General features: G+C 32.9%; 1 protein-coding gene across 1 annotated transcript; it reads right to left on the bottom strand.

Annotated features, from left to right (window-relative positions):
- Positions 1 to 2,943: 2,943 nt before the first annotated feature.
- On the bottom strand, positions 2,944 to 10,947 carry HELRODRAFT_187817 (hypothetical protein; the record flags this gene model as incomplete). Its single annotated transcript, XM_009010737.1, has 13 exons — positions 2,944 to 3,225; positions 3,254 to 3,764; positions 4,884 to 5,155; positions 5,726 to 5,827; positions 5,923 to 6,033; positions 6,398 to 6,490; positions 8,578 to 8,670; positions 9,078 to 9,176; positions 9,481 to 9,576; positions 9,675 to 9,779; positions 9,864 to 9,959; positions 10,169 to 10,267; positions 10,869 to 10,947. 12 exons carry the CDS (start codon positions 10,945 to 10,947, stop codon positions 3,369 to 3,371), a joined length of 1,641 nt encoding a protein of 546 aa, XP_009008985.1. The 3' UTR covers positions 2,944 to 3,225; positions 3,254 to 3,368.
- Positions 10,948 to 11,724: the final 777 nt, after the last annotated feature.

Genomic DNA, 11,724 nt, shown 5'->3' with positions numbered 1-11,724 from the left:
AAACTTATTTATTGTCTGAAAACGGCGATTTTTGCAACTATAGTTGTTTTAACCTTATCCAAATCTTATATGAATAATTTTTGTATATGAGTAATATCAATGATCTGAATAAAACTGTTTTTGTATGTATGTATGTATGTATGTATGTATGTATGTATGTATGTATGTATGTATGTATGTATGTATGTATGTATGTATGTATGTATGAATGTATGGATGTATGCATGTATGTATGTATGTATGTGCGTATGTAGATATGTATATATGTATGTACTCTTACTTTTGAACTATATTTGGTTTCATATCATTTAATTTATTGAAATGCTATAGAATCCTAAATTCAAAACTTTAATTTTATGTACTCATTTTGAACTATATCTCTGTTTCATAAGATTAATAGAATAGAATCTGCAGTTCAATAACTTTTGATTTATTTCGATCTAGTTTAATCCTTGATTTTTGTCGAACTATTTTAATTTTTGATTTTTGTTGATCAATGTTGATTTTATTTGGATAGGGTGACTTTCTTACAAGCATTTGGTTGCTTTTTTAGTTTACCCCTCTTTTGAGAAAATAAACGAATTGAATTGAATATATATATATATATAATAGACCATAATTTTTACAATATTCTATAAACTCTAACGAATGTTTGGCGTTAATATGTTTGTAGTTCGTTTTTTCGATTTTTCTCACTAAAGTTTTTTGGAGAACGTTTAGTTTATTAAAATTCAAAATAAACTTATTTTCCGAATTCATGCAGCAAATAAGGCCATATTTCGATTCCGAATGAATCATCATCAGTTCAAATTGGTTTATACAGGGAAATAGAACTTAGATGGAAATTAGGTGTCAGATTTCTTTATTGGCTGGTTCATCTTCGTTGGTTTCCTTTTCTTCATCGATAGCATATATATGTGTGTGTGATTGTTATCAATATTATATAATATTATATATATATATGTATATATCTATATATTTTTATTTTACAAGGTTTAATACATTATTTGACTTATAAAAACATTAATTATTTTATATTTATTCAGTATAGACTCATAGGTTTATTTAATTTATTGTTTAACAATTGTCTTAGTTTTGAGAAGGCACAGGGACGTTTCGTTTTCGCCTTTGTTTAACGTAATAATAATAATATGTATGTATGTATATATTGTTGGGAGTGAGAAAAACTGAATGAAAGAAAAGCCCTTAGTGTATTAAATATCCATGGAAAGAAAGAGTTTCAAAATAATTTTTTTAAATCAAAGTTATACCGAATGGAGGGGATTTAGTTCAGATACTCATGAACATGAAACATGGTAAATTCCCCCAGTGCGGTGTCTGGTAACAGTCAAAGGAAATTTCATACTATGTTTAAGATGTGATAAATGGTCACAAACGACCCAGTGGATTAAAAGAAGACCTCAACAAAAGCAAAAAATTTGTTTGTGACCGATGAAGGTTAAAAGATATTACTGAGCGAAAAAGTGATACTGAGCCCCTGGAAAATTCGGGATTTGAAAGAGTGGAGTCTTTTAGTTATCTAGTTATACTAAGTGAGAAGGTTGGATCAAATACATAGAAAAGTGGAAAATAGAATAAAAGTAGGATGGAAAAAATTTAGAGAAATGACTTTAGTGTTGTATTCTAGGGGCATACCATTGAGCCTGAAAAATTGGGTATATAAAGCTATAAAACTATGGTTATGACGTCTGAAAACTTAAGAAAGCTGGAGAGAACAAAAATGCAAAGTTGAAAAGTTGATTATTCTTGCGAAATGGTCTAAGTAATGAGATGATAAAGAAAGGATTAGAGATAGATGAGTTGTCAGATGTAATTAGATTAGACTGAGATAGTTTGGACAGTGGAGAGGAAAACAATTGGTAAAGAACTGGGTAAAATTATTTAGAACTATTTTAACTGGCTGTTCAAGTTTACCTGGAACGAAGTGTTGTCAAAGGACATGAGAACACTGGGCCTAAAACCAGTAACGGCCCAGAATAAAAAAGAATGAAAAGACGGTTAAATGGGCGTCATCATGCTACAAGACTAACCCGGCGTTTTCGTCAGCAAACCCAGGTATGAACACCGGGCAGCTCTGCACATGATATATATATATATATATATATATATATATATATATATATATACATTCTTAATAATTACCGTACTAATGAACAACAAATTAAACATATCATCAAGTTCAACATCACAGCTGTCGACAAAAACAGCCAAAAACTGTGGCTCCACAACACTGCGTGGTCTCCAATATGTGCCAGCTTCATTGTGGTTTGATGAAGATTGTCGATTATTGATGAAGCATGAAACATTATCATTCATCTCAGTTTCATTTAATTAAATTTTTATCTTTTCAACAATGTTCATCTGATGAAATTTGGCGTAAGATACTTGATTCTCCAATTAAAACATGTTTGCTTGACTGCTTACCAACTAAAGTTCTTCTTAAATATATCGACGTATTTTTATCATTTCTGGCTGTCTTCGTCAATTCATTTTTAATGTCTGGTTACTTCCCATTGTCTCTGAAATTTGCGATCGATACTCCACTTACATTTTTTGTCTAAAGTTATTGAGCGAATAGTTTAGAAGCAACTGTTGCAACACTTAAATCCTCACCAGCTACTGCCAAAACGTCAGTCAGATTTCAAAAAATATCATGCAACAGAATCTGTATTGATTGATTGATGTTTCTTCTGAATTGCTAATATTTAAGCTCTTGCACCCCTAGACTTAAATATTTGCGCCAATCATGCAATTGCGCCAACCATGCAATTGCACCAATCATGCAATTCTTTTAAGGACATATTATTAGTTTTAATTATTGTATGTTGTTTCATTCATATTCATTTTTGGTTTTATATATTTAATATTTTTCATAACTATACTTATATTATACTTTATTAAGGTTCTTACGAAGGAACCATCACCAAACACAATTTTTTATTCAATTTCCAGTTTCTATACTACATAACAGTAAAATCAAAATCTCAACAAAATTAACATTGTTAAAGTGTTATATTTTTCTTGTGCTCACTTACGGTTATAAGTCCTGGACGGTTTCTAAACAAACGGGAAAAAAATTGATGCTGCTGAGATGTTGTTTTTAAGAAAAATTATTAAAATTAGTTGGACTTCTTATACTTCCGTCGAGGATATATTAAAACAGTTTACGAGATGTAGAATGACCGGAAGGATAGCTTTGATGCATGTTGTAAAATTCGTCGTTGACATCTTTCCCGTCAACCACTGTTGCCGCGATGAAAAACTCACCCTCATCAGCAATTAAGCCGTCCAGAACCTCTTTCAGGTGCATGTTGGAGGCTTTATCCCAAAACTTGAATTATCGTCTGTCACCAATTCTTGTCCTGAATGAACATTCGCATTAGCATTAGAATCATATTCACTGATACCGTTAATTTCCAATTAATGCCACCCAAGATTAAAGTCTTATCAAAATTATTATAAATTGAATTGTTGGTGAGTGTTGTATCGAAATCATTGTAGCTATTATTGCCACTGCTGTTGTTGTTTTCAATGAAAACAGGCAAGTTAGCAAAAAGATCAGAGCAGTAGTCCCACTGCATATCAAAAGTTTCCATGTCTTTGTCACTGCCTACTTCTGTACTAATTTCAAAACCTTCATCGACATCTTTGTCATCATCTTTATCATTACAATAGTAATGAAAAGCATCGTCATCACGTGCTTCGCAGTCGAAATCATCGTAGAAATGATAGGCTTGCGATCGCTAATGTAATTGTACGTAGTTGTTGTTGTTGTTGCCCTTCCTAGATGTTCGGTGGGTGCTCCAGGCGAGGCCTGAGCCAATTCGCCACCTCAACTGGGTTCCTCCACAGATCTATTTACATGAGATGAGTGTGGTTCTTCGGACAGCTGAACAGATGGGGGACATCGTCAGGTTGTTGAAGGCAGAAAAGACAGATGTTGTTGTGCCCGCTGTCAATTCTTGCCTTGTAGCTGCCAAGAAAGATGCAATGGCCAGAGCGGAGCTGGGCTAGGGTCCGTCTGATTGCCCTGGGCAAGCTTTCTTCTGTTTTGTCTATTTTTGGGGTCGGAGGAGGCCATCCGTTGAGTAGCACTGGGGCCATGTATGAGTCGGATGCGGCTTTGGCGGCATTGCTATGAAGGATTGATGATGCTACTCTCAAGAATGCGTTGATTGTACGTAGTTAAATAAGCTGGTGATATGATGTTAGGATCTTGTATGCCCGTTGTTGAATCGGTCGGGCACATTTTTCGTTTGTCCGGTTTGCTGTCTAATTTTGTTTCCTTGTTCTCCGTGAAACGTTTATTTGAATGCCAACAGTAATTGGAACACTAAACTAATTGAAGTAACTATATAAATCACAATAATAACTTCACATCAAACCTTGGCTCTACTCTACTAAACTTGTTTTATTCGCAGGACCTTATATAGCCTCTACGGTACATTTTTAGCATAGATTCGATATCTCTTTATAATCCTCTATGGTTTACCATCCAAAGATTACAAATATAGCAAAGATAACAATAATTAGGATAACAAATAATTATAGCGCAATTTTATCATTCTTGTATTTATAACAATATAATGGTAAAATAAACTATAAATATTATTAAATAACAACGTTCACTAAAAAACGACAATAACAGTAATAACATAAAAATAATAATAGTAATAATGATAGTTTTAACAATAGTAACAATAATAATATGAAATATGCAAAAAATATTAACATTTGAATTTTTTAATTATTCATTATTATCAACAAAGTTTGCTAAGATTAGTTTGTGGTATTGTGTCTTATTTTTATATTAATAACAAATAAACAAAATATCAAAAATGAACAAACGCTTGAGACAGTACTTGCGAGCGTACTGAAAGGCCGATCAGTACGCCCGGCAAGAAAGGCGAAACATCTTTTTCGCCCGTGTATTCAGACCCTGAGGTTAAAAAAAGATATTGTAGTGGCGGGTCCCGGTCAGAGAAGCGACCGCCTACAGGAGGAAAGTGAACGTAAGCGACTGCCACGTCGCTGATGACCGACACCGACCATACCGCGTCGACGATCGCCGTCGAAGCAAGGACAGCGGCGACGACGATCGTGGCGACAGAAAAAGCGGTAAAAAGGACCACGACTAAAATTTGACAATCTCACTCTTCTACCCATTCATTTTATTTCATTTCATTTTATTACTTCTGTATTTTCTTGCATGTTGTACCTTTTTGGCGTTCGGCTGAGAGTGAATAATTAAAATAAAAAAAAAACTTATATTATATTGACAACCAATTATATACATTTTAAACGTTATATATTATAAACATTATAAACGTTCGGTAGGAATGATAACAGAATGGACTGGGGCTAGACGTAGGAACGTCAAACGAAACAAAAACGTCAAAAAAAAAATGAAGTGACCTTGGTATGCTACAAAAAACACGCGCCAACAGCTTTGAGGCTTTATCTTTTATGATTGATTGGTTGAATAATCGACACTCACCAACGATCAATTGATTCAAGTTAAAATCATCAAAATTGGTTGTTTTTGTATAGATGCAAAATTCATGTGAAATGTTCAAGGCAAGTTACACTTTTTGATTTTCATAAAAATGGTTACTGCTAAATTATTCGTTGAAATAAAAACATCAATATTGCCTTTTTACAGTTTGACCAAAATGTAAAATACATATTTAAATATGAAATTTACCTGAACAGGTACCAGAAGCAGCTACTAGAGTAAACCCACCACGGCATGTTGTGCATTTGTTTGCTTCACTACCACACTTGTCACAGTTTTCCACATTGCATGCTTTTATCATTATATTGCAATTTTTGAAAAATATAAATATCCAAATTAAACAAACAGCAAAATAACAAATTATTATAAAAACAAAAAATACTTACCGTAACATACACCATTGCCTGTGCCCGCAGCCGTACTTTTGCTGTATTTATAACTGCATGATACACAACTGGTAGAAGAACCACTGCACGTCTGACAAGAGGCATCACAAGCTATAACAAAACAGTATATAAATATGTTAACAGTGAGACATAATTATGAAACATTAATAAAAAAAAAGAAATAAATATACAGATTATTTTAACAAAAGCTGGAAGACATATCTTTTGTTAAAAGTGATGCATGGACCAATTTATAAGCATGCAGCAGAGCGCTTTCTTTATACTTTAAAAAAGTTAAACTCTAAGTTTTATAACAAAAAATAAGTCAAAAACAAGATTTGTACAGCAAAGTTAAAAACAATAAAGTATATGAAAAACAAGCTTGAAATTGGTAAGAAATTGTTTGCTAGACGTATCATACAAAAACAATTTAAACTCTTTTCAACTGATAGCAAATATATTAAACTAGACTCACCGACACATGTTCCTGATGAGGCATAAAACCCGGCAACGCATGTTATGCAATTATCCTCTGTATCACAGTTCAGACACTTATCTACGTTGCATCCTTTTGTAATTCAAAATTTTAAAATAAAATGAACCAAGACTTGCTTAATTTTGTTTTTTGGAAATATTGTCAAATTTTTGTTATTTGATGATCAATGTAAAAATTGTAAATGTTTACTTATACAAGTTGAAGCAGTCAGATTGTATCCTGGAATGCAGGATGTGCATGTTGTGGCACCACCATCACATGTCCGACAAGGAGAACTACAAGCTATTCAAGAAAGAAAATTTCAATATAAAAAAAGTATGTTAATTTTTCTTTCAAATGAAAAGTTCGCAATTCAAATTACTTCCGGCGCACTTGTCTGTTGCAACTGTATAAAAACGTCCAGCAGTGCAAGTTAAGCAAGAAGTATCGTCCGAGCACGTAGCACAATATTGAGGACAAACTGAAAATGAATATTAATTTTATGAAACAACTTGGATCAGGAGACTGTTATAACAGATAATCAACATTTACTCTCGTTATACATAACTAATTGTTTCGAAAATATTTTTGTAGTGTGAACACTGTTTTTAATTCAATAATAAGAACTATCAATATAATAAGATAAAATGATAAAATAAAATCAGGTAAAACTAAATAAAATAGAGATAAAATTAATAAAACTGGCAGTCTAATAATAAAATCAAATAATAAAATTAGCACGGTCTCCGATAATTAAAGGTACATGAATAGAATAAAATAAAATAAAATGGAGATAATCTGCAAAGCTCGTCATTCATGAAATTTAAAACGAATGTGTACAAGGAGAAATAAAATCAGTTTAAACTGCACAATACAGATGGCATATGACTATGATATTGACGAATTGATTAAATTTTATTGTAAAATTGATCCGACCAATTTAAATTGACAAGTGATAAATGAAAATGTTTACAGAAACCTAACGGGGGAATATCAGAAGTTTTAATTATTGTTTTTAGGTGTTTTATATTGTCAATCGAGTTGTTATTGAGGTTTTGAGAATATTTAAACAATTTGTAGTTAGTTCCTTGATTTCGAAAAGTTTGATCGTGTCTCCGTGAAGAAAACCAATATCAGGACGAAGTGATCTAAACAGAGATGATACTGGGAGAAATCCATTGCTGTTCGTATCAGAAAATTTGTCACCTCCGGCTTTGGAGACGATCTGATCTCTTTCAAAATAAAAGATAATATTCTATCGTGACGATTCGTGAATCTTTTCAGAGCCGGTACTGAGCTACAATTTGATGAAACATGCCTGTTTGTGTTGGAGCGCGTTACAAAGCGGACACAACGCGTTAGACGACTTACACCATTTGGATAGGTTTGCATTTTTTTGCATTTGTTGAATTAAAGCCTTTTTTTAGAAATTTGAATAAAACCTCTGGGATTTTGGCAGTGAATTTTGACCATGGGGAAAATAATAATAATAACTCATTAATCAAACATCAAAAATCAAATAATTTAAGTGATAAAAGTTTTTAATGAAAAAACAAAATAGAAATAAAATGTATTAAAGTAAAAAAGATCCTAGCACAGAACCTTATGAAACACCATAATGTAGAGGAATATTCGGGGATTGTTTAGATATTTTGACAAATTGATTGCGACCAGTTAAGTAGGAAAGTAAAAAGCGCCATTACATAGATGGTATGAAGCCTACTGCTGATCATTTTACACAATTTTAAAAATCTTTTCAAACATTTGTTTCATAAAACTGAGTATGAAAATAAAGCAGAGAAACATGTAAAATATAACTAAAAGGCATGTAATGAAGCAAAGTAAATGTGGTGATTAAATTAGTTTTTCAAGCTATCCACACCTATACTTCATCAAAAATTAAGAAACTTCGAGTAACCTTCACCCAAAAATACCTAAACTCCTATAATTACCGAAATATATCTATCGTTACACTTTTAGCAAGTTATGATAGAAGCCAATCTACAATGAAAAAGAAATTATACTACAAGAATCAATAAAACATGAAAATGTTTCCGTTCAAAAAAGCGTTTTAATAATTACTCCCCTCCCCATAAGTTACCACTCAATTCAACTTTCATAGAAGTTGGTATGGGTACAAATACTGAGAAACACTAAACAAATAAAACTGACAAACGTACCATTACACTTGGAAGATTGTAAATAGTATCCAGCATTACACTCTGAACAAGTATCAGTTGCACTACAATACATGCAGTTAGCAATGGAACACGCTGATTGATTTGTAATAAATTTTTCATAAATTCAATTTAAATCAGTGACAAACATTCTGGCATAAAGCGGTAACATTAACGTTGACATATGTTTAATAAATTGTATGATTTGTTAAACAATTTTAAATAATTTTTTCGATTGTCGAATATAGTTCATGTAAAAATTCAGTAATCATGTTAAAATATAATAGAACCAATATAATGATCTCACAGTAACAAGCCGTTTTATCGCTCCGAAGTTTAAATCCACTAGAACATGTATCACATGTACTACTGGTGGTACCACAAACAAGGCAGTTGGTAACACAGTCTAATGGGACAGGAAAATCAGTTAATAGTTGAAACATTTACAATTCATTAAACAAACATTAAAAATCAAGTGAATGTCATCAAATTGAATGATCAACCTGTACAAGAAGAACCACTCAAAAACTTAGATGAAGAACATTTTGTACAAGTGGTTTTATCAGAGCACGTTAAACAACCAGATATCGCATCTCCGCAACCTAAATTTCAAATGTTTACATATATTTCAACAATTATTGAAACAAATATTTTAAACAAGTGACATATACGCAGATTGGTCTTCAGTACGAATACAAAACTTTCTATTGTCATTGTTCCATGATGTAACAATAGAGACCATCAATTAGGTAACATATGTACTGTACATGCAGGTGAAAATAAAAGAAAAAATAATGCATCCATACATGCAGTAGCACATCATGAGAAACATACATAGTCACGCGAAATGAACATTTTATAACAAATTATTCACATCAATAATAAAGATAAAAATGCAAAACTTACTTTTGCATAAAGAAGTAGCAGCATCCACATAATATCCACTAGAACATGTGAGACATTTGGCACCATGTGCACATGTTGTGCAAAACGTGGGACAAACTGGGAAAAGAAGAAAGTGTTGCTTCAATGTGTTCATTGTTTGTGGAGGTGTGTTTGAGATATCATTTAAGAATTATATTAAAATCATCACTTCAGACCCGTGCAGGTTCTGGTGACGAGATCAAGATAATATCCATCATTACATCTGTCACATTTGCCTTTGCCACTGGAGGAGCAGCAGGCACAATCGGGAGAGCAACTTGCTGCAAAATTATTTCAAACTTTTTTTATAAATATGCAATATGCAAGATTGATGGAATGACAAGAATATGATAATAAGCACAAACGTGGACATTCCACATCTTTGGAAACGGTAATCGTATTGTCAATGCAGGAAGTGCAAAAGGAGGACCCTGTACAACTGGCACAGCCAAATCCACAGGCTATAAAAATTTTGTAGTTGATTGATAAAATTAAATGTTTCTTAAATTTGTCTTAATGAAGTTATAACACTGGTGTCGGTAGTTTCGAGTGTCAAAGTTCAAGACAATATTCATTTGAAAGTTTCAATCATAAATTTTAAAATTATTACAACAACTCAAGTTATAGCAAATAAAATATTTTTAAATAAACAAAATGATTGGCAGCGCACCTTTACAAGTACCCCCGACGGCAGAATATCCCAGTGAGCAAGAGTTGCAGGTGTAGGAGGCGTCCACGCTGGTGCATTGAGTCGAGAGAGTTGTATAAGCTGCGTAATAAATGTTCGTCAAGCAAATTTATTTGATCTCTTCCTTATATTGATGATGTTATTGTTATCAGTGAGGGCAATGTTTACAAAATAATAAACAGTTTTAAAAACTTTAAAAAACTCTCATGATCTTAGGCTCCAGCACTTGTTAACAAATTGACATCACATTCAAAATGTTCTGCTTCAACGTCACCAATCTACATTTTTATTTTTAACATCAATCTATTAAGAACATTTTTTATTAGCTCATGTTATTTGTCATATTTTCATTTCATCCTATATTAAAAAGACTTTAGAAAGTAATAATAACAATACGCCGTGATGCTTTTTTGTGAATTGAGTCAGGTTACAGTAGTAACCGTCTGCTGATGTGAATGCTGCTCCTGAGTTCAAGTCGACTAACAACTCTTTTTATCAATTCGAGAGTATTTTAATAAAAGATTCAAAAAAATTAATTCCAAAAAGCCTCAACATTACCCAGGTCTCAAAAGATTGCAATAGTCGAACTACTGTTTAAAAAGTCGGGTATGTCAAGCAATATTGTGGCCGGTTACGGACCTATTTCTAACCTCACTTTCATCTCAAAAATCATTGAACGTACCATCGCTCGTCAGCTTCTCGCCTACTTCAACAACAGCCAACTGCTGCCAAAGGTTCAGTCGGGTTTTCGTCGAGCACATCGAGCAAATTCAACGGAGACGGCAATATTGAAAGTGGTTTCTGATATCAGTGACGCTGTTTGCATTGCATTGCATTACCTGCTGCACTTCTTGATTTAAGCGCTGTATTCGTCAAAGCAGATCACCAGTTTTTGTTGAAACAACTTTCAACTTCATATGGTATTGGTGGAGATGTGTAAAGGTGGTTTCAGTCTTACCTAGCAGACAGGACTCAAGTTGCATGTGCTGGTAACCCGTACTTGATCCTCCATTATGCTGATATACATCATGTACACTAGTATCGTCAACATCGTAGAGACAGCAGGCCTTCATTGTCATCTTTATGCCAACGATATTAAACTGTATGGATTTTGTCCGCCAAAATCATTACATCATGTAAATGGTATTATGTCTGATGCAGTGGGTAAATGCTATCAAACGGATTAAAGGCTTAAAACTCAACATTGAAAAAACGCTGTTTATGTGGATGGGAACATCAAATGGTCTTGGTCACATAAATGGATTCAAAAATACAGTAACTATATCCGTGTTATACTGGACTCTGAACTATCAATGGAAAGTCATATAAATAAATTTGCCGTTGATGTTTCTATCAGCTGCACAAAATCACATCGATCAGACATTATCTGAATGTTGAATCAACAAAAACGCTTTAATTACTGCAACGCAATAAAGTACGAAATCAAACTATCCCTTCGTGATGCCATGCAGTCTATTTTTAACGCTGCTGCTAGATTGGTTGCTAGACACTCGAAGATCAATTTAATTTCAGCTTAC

Source organism: Helobdella robusta (assembly GCF_000326865.2).
Source record: "Helobdella robusta unplaced genomic scaffold HELROscaffold_1, whole genome shotgun sequence".
Lineage (NCBI taxonomy): Eukaryota > Metazoa > Annelida > Clitellata > Rhynchobdellida > Glossiphoniidae > Helobdella > Helobdella robusta.
Note: the sequence above shows the minus strand (reverse complement) of the source record. Positions and strands in the feature narration are given on the sequence as shown.